The following is a 14,066-nucleotide window of genomic DNA, read 5'->3' on the forward strand; positions in this document are numbered from 1 at the left end:
TGTATCATTTGCTGTGTATAGCAGATTCCAAGGTTATTACCTATAAAAAGTGTGTACACACACATAATTCAGATAAGAGTGACTTTTTAAGGAAATGATTTGTTATTATAAAGAGTTTTCAGTGTTTTCAACACTCTTCTCAGTTCAACACATGGACTCTTTTTGAGACTACAGAGAACAAATTTTGTAAATGTAAAATGTATATTTACATTTATTGAGCCATTGGCTATTGTTTATGCATGCAATAGGAAGATAAGGCTGTCTTAATTGGTTTGTGGGTAGTTTTCTAAATGATTCATTAACTGTTCTTTGTAATGGTAGATGGATGTAACATATTTACTGTACTAACAACTAAAGATTAATGTCAGTTACCAATAGCTTGTTTAAGCATTATAATAGTTTTATTTACATTATACGTGCAGGTATTCTTTGCATTATTGGTGAAACTAATATTTTAGCAGGAAGATTAAATCCACTGTATTCATTAGAAATATGTATATGAAGATTCATAAGAATATTTCTTAAATATTATTTAGAATGTAGGAGCTGCTCTGGTGGATTTTGTTGTTGTTGACGTTCTTTGGGATTTTTATACCGCGCTTTGTGATTAGCTGTGCTTTGCAAAACACTGGCAAAGCTTATGCAGTCTTCCCAAGCAACAAAGTATTTCTTTGTGCAACCTGTCAAATTAAAATACCCTGTAGTTTGCTGATATATCACCATACTGAGAAAAGTAGTACACCAAGAAATAATTTTAGAAACTGGGGGTCTGATGAAACACATCCTGAATTGAGGACAAGACTTGCCTTTATTTGAAATAGATTGATAGACATAAAATAATGATCAAATTTGAAATTCTGTTTTGGTCCCATGGAAGATTAGTATAAATCAAATTAACTTTTGCTTGTGCTTACATAGATAATCAAATTAATGTTGGTTTCTAAATTATAAATGTATACAGTATCTATAATATAACTCCTTTTTTCTAGGATATTATGCACATATAGAATTATTATAATTCTATATCTCTAGTATTGTTTCTATACCAGAAGACTACAACACAAAGTGCCCTTGTTGAATAATTTAGAGACAAAGGATATAGGGTCATTTCACAGTTGAAAAAAACAAAACAAAACAAAAACCCAACCAGGATTCATCTACTTTGAAGGGCACTTCATCTTGGACTATAACCAACAGCTTTTTTAAAAGGCACCTTTGTAGAGACAGGATTTTTTTTTTTTTTTAAGGGAACATATTTGTTAAGCTGTGTATGGAGAATAATATTGTTTGAGATGGCCCAGACTGCCAATTCCTTAAAAAAAAAAAAACCTTTTCATAATACCTGTATTTGTGTGAATGTAGATATGGGGAATTGCTCTTGCAGTGTAACATTTTAAGACCAGCAATATCTGCCTAAATTGCATTAAATAAATTATTCTACAAAAACAACGGAAATGTTGAATTAGACATCAGTGGCTTAAGTTTTAAACATAACTATGTAAAACATTGTTTCAGGGAAAGTGTGTGGGGGGAGGGGGGACTTTGAGACTAAGTGACTCTCTGTTGTATTTTTGCATTGATTTTGTCAATATTTGAATAGACCTTTAGACCTGAGAAGATGAACGTATGGTTCTTCTCTCTGCAAGACATTTGTGGAAATGAGCTACATCTCCATAGTGATTCTGCTCTAATAAGAGATGACTTTGGTAAAAATAATAATAATAATGCAATGCAAGGACCTTTTATAGTAATTCAAACACTGAGAAAGCAAAGAGTGTGTCCAGGAAATAACAGGAGATCCTTCTCTAGAATGTTGATGATGTGGTGAATAATAAGTTAGTGTAGGGAGAGGAAAGAAGTGGGTTGATGACGAGCATTTTTTTAAATAAATAATGTATGTATTAAGTAATACACAATAGGTTCCAACAACATTTTGATATTGAAGAGATAGTAAGCTCTACTACCGCTAGCTTGTGACACACAGAACTAACCTACAGAACGTCTGAGTTTAGACGTGCTAAGTGGGGGTATGTCTGAAAAGGAGTATTAGGACTGTTATTTTTGTTGTCATAAATAAGTTAAATTTTTTTAAGTGGTTTGTCAGAGAATATAGCCTAAGTAAACATTATCCCTTCATGCTGATAAGAACTTGGAGTGCTTTCTCTGATACATAACTGCTTTTATACATAAATCCTCAGAAATCTCTTCTACACGAAGGAAAGTCTTAAATTATTTAATGAAAAATCAGTGCCTCAGATGTTTGTTATGAATGTTTCTGGTAATATATTTTGAGTTCCCATCAGGTTTTTTTTCTTCTTGTTCTCTCCTGTAGAGAATAAGAAGACGAAGTTACTGTTAGAAACTCACACAGTAATTCAGTAGAAAGCAAATCTTGGGCCTGATTTTCCTTTACATTGGTGAAAATGAGGAGACATTTCTTTGAAGGTTAATGGAGTTGAACCAGAGTAAGTGAGAAGGGAATCCGGCCCTAAGATGCCACAGTAATGAATGCTGAGATACTAGCAGTGAGGAAAACATCGTATATTGTAATTTTAAAAATCTTAAAGGTGAGCTATACATTTTGCTTGGTGTTGAAGATAAAATTTTAAAGAATAGAACACTTTGCATTATTTGTAACCACTAGAATAGCTAGCATTGAATTTTATCATCCTTTATGGATTTTAAAATCAAAGATCAAGGGGTACATGTTTAACAAGGGTAACTAGCATGCCTCCTGCTTCTGTTACTAATAATAGAATGTCAGCCTTTATTTCTCAATGCACTGCTCTGAGAGCATGATCCTGTTCTCATTCAGATCAATGGTAGGATTCCCTTTAACTTCAGTAGTGCAGGATCAAGCCTTAAAACAATTTATCTGACATTTCAGCCTATTTTTTTAATTAAATCCATTGCAGTGGTTTATATATCCATAAAGTGCTTTAGTTAACCATACCTACTCAGAATTTCCAGTCTCTAAATTTATCTTATTAATTTTCAATTATTCATTGGGTAAAATATTGGGTTTTGAATTTTGTGGTTGGTATAAACTTTTGTAACAGCACAGATCTATTATAACCCCTATTAGAATGCACAGTGTAGAAATTAACCAGTGAAAATGCAGAAATGATAGACGTTCACTAAAACGGGTATGTAAAATAGACATATTTTATCAGAAGAGGATGACTAATTCACTAATATTTGTGGATGTTTAAAACTGAGTTAAAATGCTAACATTGGACCTGATGCTGCAGAGCTCAGGACCTCAGTAGAAAGTACGAACCAAGATTGTGTTTTTTAAATCAATTTGATGCAGTTATGTTCATACAACATAGATGAAAGAATTATGCTCAATTGAGCTGTAACTCCCAGAATACATTTGTTCACCAGAGCGAGAGATAACCACTTCTACAGTAGACTGCCAGCAAAGCTTACTGGGACTGGAATAAGTATTGGATTTAAGGTTAGAGAGGTACAGAAATGGAACGGAGTACAACATATTCTCTTTACTCTAAATCCTTTAATAGCATGTATAGGTGAATATGCATCTGAAATAGATATCATCTAGATTGAAGTAGGGAACATACTTGATTGTTGGTAAATGTCCAGAACAAGGGATGGGGGAATGGTCAGTGTGGTTAGCTAAAGATTTAGGCAGTTTCCGGTCACTTGATTTGCCAGTGGCGGTTCTGACTGGAATCTGTTGATGTTTTTAAGAAGTTGCCATTGTTATGAAGCCATCACCTACCTACGTGCTCTGATTTTACTTTCCAAATAGTTCTATTTCATATATTTGCCATGCTTTTTTGTTAGCCATGGTGAAAGTTCTTCATTCGTTGAAAACTGTTAAACAAAGTTGCTGTTACTTGTTGTGCCAAATACTTTAAAAATAGCCATTCAAAACTGTTTATGTCCAATTATAAACAAAGGGGATATTTCATAGGTGAGATATCAGAAGCAATACTGAAACACATAAATTCACAATCATTTTGGTTTGGTTATTTCTAGTGCTTCCTTAATTTAAATCAAGTAGAAAACATTAATTTGCCTGGTATCAGTCTAGTTTAGAATACTTTTTTTCCCCCTCCAAAGTTTTGTAGGGAATTATTAAATCTATCTTGTCACAATATGTACTTTCCTGACTTTAAAGAAAGAAACCAAAATTAAGTCTTAGGTAATTATTGTAATTATAGGATCAGATCGACACAGGGTTCAAACTGTATGGTATCTCATTACTCTAAGTCTCTCTTGGATTTTTCCTTTATCTCTACATTTCCTTGCCCTGTGTTAGTGGGAGTCTCTCCTGCTTGATAGTACTTTATATCACTGAATATCTGATGCTGTCTTTCAGAAACAGAGACCTTGCCTACACTGGAGATTTTCCATGATTACAGCCATCTGCTTAGCTGCACCAGTGCAACCCCTTGAGTACACAGAGAAAGGCACAGTTTGCACTGGTAGATTTTATCCCGATTAAGGTAGTGTCCACCAGTGCAAATCCTGGCTTTCCTCATCAATACCCGGGATTGCACTGGTACAATTATACTGAAGTTAATGGAGCTTCCAGATGAAAAGCTCTTGCATTATTAGACCTTGATCCTGCAAATGCATACATACACTTCAGTTGTGTGTTTAGTCCCGCTGGCAGCTCAGATGCATCAGTGTTTGCAAGACTGGACTCTTACTTTGTAACTAAAAAAAGACCATTTGAATCTGTTTTTGTGGCCTTAAATTTCAAGATGGAGAGGTGTTTTGATTTTTATCTGTATTCCTACCCTGTGAGCCATTTGAAAGTAATGGCTCTGGTAGAATCCAAAAGGCCCTTTGCCATTACAGCAAACACTAGAGTACTCACATCCATGAAGTTTGCAGGTTCAGGGCCTGATGCTGTAAAGAGGAGTTAGTCCACTAGTGAAAAATATTACCGGAGAATACAAGTAATCTTTGGAGCCAATAAAAAGTGTGTCTTGTGTGATCGCAGGGTTATTACTCGAAGGTGATCCAAACAACAACTATTTGCAGATTAAATGCTCCCACTTAATTTGGTGTCATTGCACTTTGTGATACAGTTATTAAATAGGCAATATATTTTACTTTTTCAGTATAGACCTCTATATTTACCTCTTCTGCTTTAATTGAACTGTAATTTTAATCATGATTATTACCTTAAATTATAATTAAATTCATGCTTAAATATACATTTATGAAAATGGTTGTGTGATGAAAACAGAAATTAGCTTTGCATTAACCAAAAAAGGGAGGTTTTTTTCCACTGCTTCTTAGTATATGCTCACAGCCAAAGACTAGCATGACCTACTTTACAACAACAACAGAGGAATCAAGCCCATGTCTTTTTTTTGTTTTGTTTTGTTTGTTTTGTTTTGTTAAAGTGTCTGAATTGGCCATGAAAGCTGCCTACTCATTGATGTGTAAGTATCTTTAAAAATAGCAATTGTATGTGAAACTTCAGGCAGTTTTTTTTATTTATTTTTATTTAGATAATTAGCACCATGGAGCCTCAGGTGTCGAATGGCCCTACATCCAATACGACCAATGGACCCTCCAGCAACAGTAGAAACTGTCCTTCCCCCATGCAGACAGGGGCTGCCACAGATGACAGCAAAACGAACCTCATAGTCAACTATTTACCCCAGAATATGACACAGGAGGAATTCAGGAGTCTCTTTGGGAGCATTGGTGAAATAGAATCCTGCAAACTTGTGAGAGACAAAATTACAGGTATGCTCTTAAATATTTTTGATGTTGGCTTAGATACGCACTTCTACTTTACGTAATCCTTTGGGCAACACAACTTTGGTGTCTTTAAAATAGTCATAGATCTGTTGAGTTGTGCCTAAGTGGACGCCACAATAATTACCTTTACTGCATATTCCCAGAATGGGAAATATTGCCAATACCCCAGTAAACTTCCTGCAGGTGGTAAATCTTCAGTGGTCTCTACTGTATATATACAAATTGCAGAAGCCAGTTGTGTTCCAAGCCACATAAAGAGCTAGAAAAAGAATAACTAGGATTTCTGAAAAATTCATAATGTATTTATAAAACATAATTGGGAGGCGCCTTTTGTACAGGTTCACAGCTCATTTGATGCCATTTACTTCCCCAGTCCTCCTTCATCTTTATTTATTTTTCCCTAACTTTAAAAAGGGTAGTCTAAATCTTGTGCTGTGCTTTTTGATTATTGGGTCTTGTTTATAGCTTTGTTCTCCGATACTCTTACCCTGTCATAGCCCTTTTTCTCATGGAGTAAAATCTGTTGATAGGATTATCTGCAGAAGTTTCAGAAATAAACCCCTCATTATAGTCTAGATCTGTATCAAAGAGAAAAGAAATGTGCATGTCCACCCATAGGGGAGGCATGAACAGGTAAGGAAATACCTGCTCTGTTCTCCATCTTTGCTGCAGAATTGCAGCCATAGTCATACACTGGAACACATCCTATATTTAAAAAAGCAGTGGGATGAACCATCAGCTTTTATGGCTGCTTGTGAAGGCTATGTGGCCTTATTACTCCCACTCTAAAGGGGGAGTGGCTGATGTTTCTGCTGCTGTTTGGTGCATCACCAGTATCATAGTTCATGATGTAACATACATATGTGGAGATTGCAGTCACTGCCAGACTCTGTACTATACTGGAACATCATGTTCCCTCATGCCCTGCTCATAGCAGGGTATTGGTTATGCAAGGATCTGTGTGAGTGATATTCAGCCATTTGCAAGTTTCTGAACTCCATTTCTGCTGTGTTGCGTACTGCAGCCAGGCACGAGCTAGCTCCACACCTCTACATGTTCTAAGTAAACCAGCGCAGGATCTGCCCCTAAGAAACTACAGATGCTCTTACCACATTTCCTTAACTATAGCAAAGGGTTTGACAGTCTTGGAAAAGGAAGGGTTCCCAAAAGAGATGGTTTTTTCCCCCCATAGAACATACACATAGAGGGCTGTGGGTAGAAAGTGGGATGTAAAACCAGAGTATTCATTTTGAGAAGAGAGAATTATCTTGAGAATGAGGATATAGACAAATAGTTTTGCTCTAGCACTCACATAGCCTTTGCCCTGACAGTGTTAGTGCGATCCACTTAGTGCTTTTAAATGTGAAATGATTCCTTTTATTTCCTTTTTGCTGTATAACAAAGCTCAAATTTAACACTGAGGCACATAATAAATGGCAGTAGCCCTGGAGCAAATCGCATTCTCAAAAATATAGTTAATCAGAGCTCTCTCTTGCACATTGGTCGTTATGTATCTACCTCAGTACGTCCTGATTGGGAGACAGCTTCATGAGTGCGAGGAAGAGGATTAAAAAAAGGGCAGTGAGTTGCCTTTGCTTGGGCTTTATTTAGATTGTGGAATATTCCAAGTGTTTTTCTTAAGAGCAGAGCTGCGTGCAAGGTACAGCAACCTAACACTACTAGAATATATTTCCCTGGATATTTGCTAGCACAGCTGTCAATTAGTTACAAAACTATTGTGTTTTTTCTTTCTAATCTAAGGAACTAAAATTACAAGTAACTTCAAGTGTGTTGGATGTGAGTAGACAAACAAGTATAACTTTTAAATCAAGTGCCACTAGAGACTCGTGCTTCCAGTCTGGATTTTGATCATGAAAAATCCTATTTTTCAGTAGCTACCAGCATATTTTTAGCTTTTTACACATCTCAAAATTAGTGATGTTTTTCCCTAAATGTAATCCTGAGTTTAGATGGATATAAAAATGCCATCTGTTATTTCTTTGGTGGGATGAGAACCCTGGATGTTGTCTTAGTCTTTACTTTCTTTCCTGTGTGTACTGTTTCCTCTTGGTTTCATGCTGCCTCAAGGATTCTGTCTCAATAGTAGATGCTGTAAGAGCGTGCGTGTACTAGCTTTGGATATGTTTCTGGGTGGTTGTCCCCCTAGAAATTTTCTTTCAGTATAAATGGGATCATTCTTTGTGAAAGGATTTGTGGGCAACCAGTTTTCCAAAAATTAGATTGGTGTAAAATTTTCAAAAGCGCCTAAGTGATTTACTACCTCCGTCCCATTCTCCAGACTGATTTATGCACTTAGGTGCCAAAGCCTCATGGAATTCAGTAGGCTTCTAAGTGTGAAAATGGAACTTAGGATCTCAGATAACTTAGGCACCTTTCAAATCTTTACACCAGATAATTTCTCTCCATTCCAGACTCCCAGTGATTTGAAGTTTGGGGAATGGACTTGGTTCTTTGAGACTCAATTATTTTCAGAATTACCTTGTTCACTTTGATTATGCTGATAGAAAACCATGATGGTTTCTTCTGAGTTTTTATTTTCCCTTCATCTTGAATTCACCATGCAATGGAAACAACTGCCACCACATCAAAACCTGGTTCCCCTACATCAGAAAGTCCTCGGAGCAAATAGAATGGTGGGGGACCAGACATGCAGTTTTAGCTACTGGTCTTCTCTCCCTGTGTCCAGCGAGAAGACTGGAAGACCAGACCACTCTTTCCCTCCACCTACTTCAGTCACATTTTTTCCAGGTCCCTTAACCTTGAAGCCTGGGGAGTACCAGGGATTAGAATGTTAAATAAATGCAAAAATAAGACTCCTCAAACTATGTTTAAACTATGGGTGTTGGCCTCTGGTCATGGTACACAGCGCTAGATAAGAAGTGTGTCCCCCCCCCCAAGAGGCTCACCAACACACACAGTTGTCATTTTCATCAAGATGAGCATAAACAAATGAAAAGACAAGACCAGACTCATGCTACAGACCCAGTTAACAAGTTTGATCAACCCTTGGCCCATGTATTGAGTAGTGAAATGCGAGTGAATAAAAGTCAAGGCTGAAATATCTTTCAAGTTTGTTCTGTGAGTGTTCTTTGTAGGAGTGAGAGCTTGTCAGAATGTCTGCCTTTTCAATGATTATCTGCTTTATTTTATTATTAACATCAGGCAGCATAATTTTTTGAAGATATACTGCAGAATAAAATTAACTACAGTACACAGTAAATTCTCTTGACATGCTTGTGGACTTAAGCAAAGCTCTGAAACAGTTTATGTTCAATCTGCTTGTGGATTTTTGCATATTTTTGTTCAGAAAATCCATCTTTTGTGGTGGATAGTTCTTTGTTTTGTCAGCGAATGAATAACATAAAAATATATACAAGGTGTACTATAGAAAGTAGGGACTGATAAGTGAGTCATTTTAACAAAAACTGGCACAGTTTCTGTGAAGAATATGGACCTCTTTCATATACCGTACAATAAATCGCTTTCTCCTTGCTGATAAAATAAAACGTCGATTATAAAGTAAAAGCAAAATTTGAATTAAAGTTGCGGTTAAGGGATTTTTAAACAAGTGCATTCAGAAGAATAAAAGGGCATATTTCAAATGTGATCTAAAATTGTTAGACTAGCAAAATCATATTAGAAAAATCTCAAATAGGAGGGTGACCATTTAACTGGGCAAAAGATCTAGTGTTCCCCACCTTGTTAAGGAAATGCACAGACTTTAATAAGATAATATTTAGACTCCCAAAATATTTTTACAAGGAGTTCAGAGCTAAACAAAGTCTGTTAAACATACAAGATTCCCTTGAGAGAATTTATATTCAAGACTGTTACACCATTATTTTAATAGGGATTAAAGTTACTGTATATGAACAACAATAATAATCATAATCTGTTCACAGTCTTCATACAGGTCTTCTGGATCAGTCGTAAGATTTTTAAGAAAACTAATTCATGATGTTACCACTTGCTTAGGAAAGACACATGTTTAAACAAGCATACGCCTTTATTACTGAAAAAAATGCTAATTTGGTAGTATGCTGAACTCAATTGAACAGGAATGACAGGTTCCAAGACAGCCTTTAATTTGGTATTCAAAACCAAAATTGTGAACTTCAGTTTTGTTTGGTAGCTTTTCTGAACAGGCAGGATATACAGTAGCTTTTTAAAAAGATGCTAATGATTTGAAAGTGGAGATAAAACTCAGGCATACATTTTAATTATGGGGGAGAAGTTCAACTGAAAAATGTATTTTAGTTGCAGAGAATGTAAGGAAACGAGACAAGGAAAAACAGAAAGACCAAAGATATTTGCCATCATTTGGCAGGGAGTTTTAATAAAAGCAGAACTTGTGGTTATAAAGTGTGCTTATTAAATTCTTCATTTGCACTACCTAATTAATTCTAGCATTTTAAATTAACAGTGAAACTGGTCCCTGCTGAACCATTTCATAGCTACAGCATATTTCGTCCAACAATCCAGTTGTTCAGGTTTAATCAGCTGCTCTCCAAAAATGAAAAAGAAGGGACTTAAGTGAGGAAACTAAATAGCACAAACATTTTGGAACAGCAATATATGAAATAGATTGCCAACTTAGAGGGGAACACAAGCAGATTTTAGACCATTCAGATTGTGTAGCCAATACTGTTGCTGTTATAAATAGAACAGTGTGCAGAGTGGCAAACAACTCTTTTAATAAATTGTATATCTTTCCAGAAGGCTAGTGTACATGAGACAGATTATGGAAAATAACGGTATATTATGGAATACCAACAAAAATAACTAGAATCCTCAAAGACTTCTATGATGCTGAATGTGCGGTCAGAGATAACATCAGCCAATGATTTGCAGTGACAACTGGGGTAAAGCAAGGGTGTATTGTGTCTCCACTGTTGTTTGCACTGGCCATTGACTGCATCATGAGGAAAATAACCACAGAAGGCAACAAAGGAATTTTATGGACATATGATAACGGGAAATTGGATTACCTTGTTTTTGCTGATGACATTATTCTGCTCAGTTCAACACATTGCTTAATGGAAGAAAAGACCCAGCTTTTGACAGACATAGCAAAACAAATTAGTTTGTTCATCAAGAGGGGAAGGACGAACTATATGGCTATCAACGTTCCAAAAGCAACCATCGGGGTAGATGGAGAAACACTGGAAGAAGTAAGTCATTGTACTCATCTAGGGACCAAGATGTGCTATGATAGTGACACCATACTAGATGGTAAGCAACAAATATCAAAAGCAGCAAACAACTTTCATAAACTTGAAAAGATTTGGAAAAATAGCATGATCTGCACTGATACAAAAATATGAACATTTAACGCAGGCATCGTGACTGTCCTGCTTTGTAGAGCAGACTCATGGAAATACACAACAGCAATTGATAAAATCAACTCATTCCACTTTGAATGTCAGCAGAAGATTTTCAGTCTATTGGAAACAGTTTATTGCAATATCAGAAAAACTAAGTGGAGCACACCAGTTTAAACCATCAAACACAGAAAAAAGACAATGATAAACATATTTAGGACACAGTAGAAGGATGCCATCAATGTGACTTCCATGAAAGAGAAAATGAACACCAACTGGAAAGAGAAAATGAGGGTGACCTACAGAAACGTTATGTAGCACAATAGAGAGAGAAGCTAAATCTATCAACATGACAGAAGCCTGTACCAAACGAGCATCAGACCAAAATAAACTATGGAAACTCGTGGATGCCATATGCATGCACCGTAGGGTGCGGGAGGTTAAAGAAAGAAGGGAAAAAAGAGAGACAAGTATATGAAAGGAGATGGCCTTTCAGAGGAAAGGTACTGCTTTAAATGACTTTGGAACTCAGTGCTTACAAATTAGGCTAAATTGCATCAAATTGTAGGTTCATATTTTTATTTGATCTGTCTCCAAATGAAGTCAGTGGCAAAGCTCTCATTGACTTAAATGGAACAGGACCAGGCCCTGAATTTGAAAGGGGATTTTGAAGGGTCAGCATTAACCAGTATAGGTCCAGATACAAACATAGACTGGACCTTTCTTCAAACAATGTAGCATCCCTAAGAAAAATCTGAGGCAACCCAAATTGGTTATTACTGGTGACTCACATAATGCTTGTTATTTAAGGGGGGGAAAACCCAAACACCTGTTTAGAATCTTCTATACATGTACAATAGGCTTCCCCCTGCAATGCCAAATCTGAAGCTAAATTTTGGGCCAAGGCAGTTTTTTTTTCTTTTCTTTTTTTGATAAACTATATTTCTGGTGTTTATAGATTTATTTGTTGTTAATCTGTAGAGAAATATCAAAAGTGATTTTCAAGGTGTAGGTTTTGTTTTGGTAAAATCTCATAATGATCCAGACATATTACGGAGTAAATGTGTGTCACAGGATTGCTGTGTGTAAAACATGCAGCATATGACAGAGTTTTAATAGTCCTGGTTTATATCTTGAAATCAGATGTCCAATCAGGAATATTCCAGTGCGGGGAGTTCATCCCCACCCCACTCCGCTGCCAATTTTTTAAATTTGTACTCAACTCTGTGAATGAAGCATAAAGGTTGCCACATGTCATTTGATGTCAGATTATTAATATGCACCAGAGGTAGAGACTGGGATCTGTCTAGTGTTGCTGTAAGATTTCGGTTCAGGAAGAGTCTCAACCACTAACCTCTTGATGGTTCAAGTGAAAAGAAAGAATGTGCCAGCCATTGAGTGAAAGCACTGAAGTAGGCTCTAATCTGCATATGGTTAGAGTCTGGTTATTGGGTGTATCTTCTACTATCCTAGCTAGAAATTATGGGCCTTAAAATCTCCCCTCTCCTTGTCTCGCCTTCCACGACACGGAGGGGAGGAAAGAAGCAAAAGGCTCTGATCAAATTGCCCCAAAGTTTATCTACATGAGGAAATTGGAAGCAATTTCCAATTGTGCATTGTGTGTACTGTGTCATTGTAGGGTGCAGGAGTAAGCTTTGTTGCAAGCAATGCTGCTGCCTTCCAGGTCTTTTCCCATAGGCACTAAAACAGTAGTTCTCACACTTTTGTACTGGTGACCCCTTTCACATAGCAAGCCTCTGAGTGCGACCCCCCCCCCTTATAAATTAAAAACACTTTTTAATATATTTAATACCATTATAAATGCTGGATGCAAAGCGGGGTTTGGGGTGGAGGCTGACAGCTCACGACCCCCCCATGTAATAACCTCGCAATCCCCTGAAGGGTCCTGGCTCCCAGTTTGAGAACACCTACACTAAAACAGTGAGTAACCTGATAATAAAGCATGCATTAAAAAGCTTTTAAGGCAAGGGGAAGAGGAGGCTGGCGCTATTGAGGTGATCACTCCATAGACAAGCAGGTGTGACTATTTCTTTTTCCTGGCCATCTGTTTTGCTAGTGACTCACCAGCAAACACAAGAGGAACATAGTGTGTGGTTGAAGTGGCGGGTTTAGATTTTATTTATTGACTAGTAGTTTTGGATGCTTCAATTTTTTGGTGTTCAACTGGTGATGTCTTAATAAGGCCTGTTTTTTAATAGATGGGCTGTTTGACACTTTCCGAAATTTGGGCCCCTTCAGAGTTTTTCAGTTTGAGCACCCAGAATCACTAAACACTTCTAAAAGCCCTAGCTGGGGTCTTCATCAGGAGTCCTGATGCCACACGAGCAGAAGCATTTAGCTGGCGTTAAATTGCAACAGAGAGTCTGGGAAGTAGAAAGGAGGAAAACTAGATATAGAAGTGTTACATAATGGTGATTCTTCTGCAGGGGAGAAGTTTCTGAGCTATAACAAGCAGGTGATCATAAGGAGACTCCACTAGGTCATTTCCTAGTAAACATTCTTCTTCCAGTTTCACCCTGCCCACCTGTAGCTGGGGATGTTCAAACTTTAAGTAACTTACTTGGAGGGTTTGGTGAATGGTAGAGTAGGTCGGCAAGTGGTCACAATATGCATCTGGAGAACAGGGAACTTTCTGAAGAAGGTAACAAAACATCACACCCCAAAATGTAAAGCCTATAAAGCAGTACCAAAAATGGTATTTAAAGTTATGACAGGAAAGATCTTTTAGGTAATAGAGTGCATGCAGATAGAAAACGATACCATGGTGAATCCTGTACTTAGAATAATATTGCTAGAAAGAGGTAATGGGAACTTTTTGTTTTATTAATGGAAAATTCAGTATTTTTATACTGAAGCCTTGATTTTGTGGCAAAAGCACTCAGTTAAGTTATTTAGACGTATTTATATAGAATGGTAAAAATATGTTTCTTTATCGTGGAGAAAGATATTTCT

General features: G+C 36.8%; 1 protein-coding gene across 7 annotated transcripts in view; it reads left to right on the top strand.

The window, feature by feature from the left end:
• The window catches only part of ELAVL4 (ELAV like RNA binding protein 4), a 76,893-nt gene that overhangs the window by 19,005 nt on the left and 43,822 nt on the right, over nucleotides 1–14,066 (top strand). For 4 of the 7 annotated variants that reach the window (XM_065408951.1, XM_065408948.1, XM_065408950.1 and 1 more), the window contains exon 1: nucleotides 5,502–5,736. In XM_065408951.1, the coding sequence (XP_065265023.1) occupies nucleotides 5,508–5,736 (229 nt within the window). In that variant the 5' untranslated portion in view covers nucleotides 5,502–5,507. Of the gene's footprint in view, nucleotides 1–1,056; nucleotides 1,066–5,489; nucleotides 5,737–14,066 lie in introns of those variants that run through there. The other 3 variants (XM_065408952.1, XM_065408947.1, XM_065408949.1) reach the window with 3 other exon arrangements.

Source organism: Emys orbicularis, chromosome 8, assembly GCF_028017835.1.
Source record: "Emys orbicularis isolate rEmyOrb1 chromosome 8, rEmyOrb1.hap1, whole genome shotgun sequence".
NCBI classification, from domain to species: Eukaryota; Metazoa; Chordata; order Testudines; family Emydidae; genus Emys; species Emys orbicularis.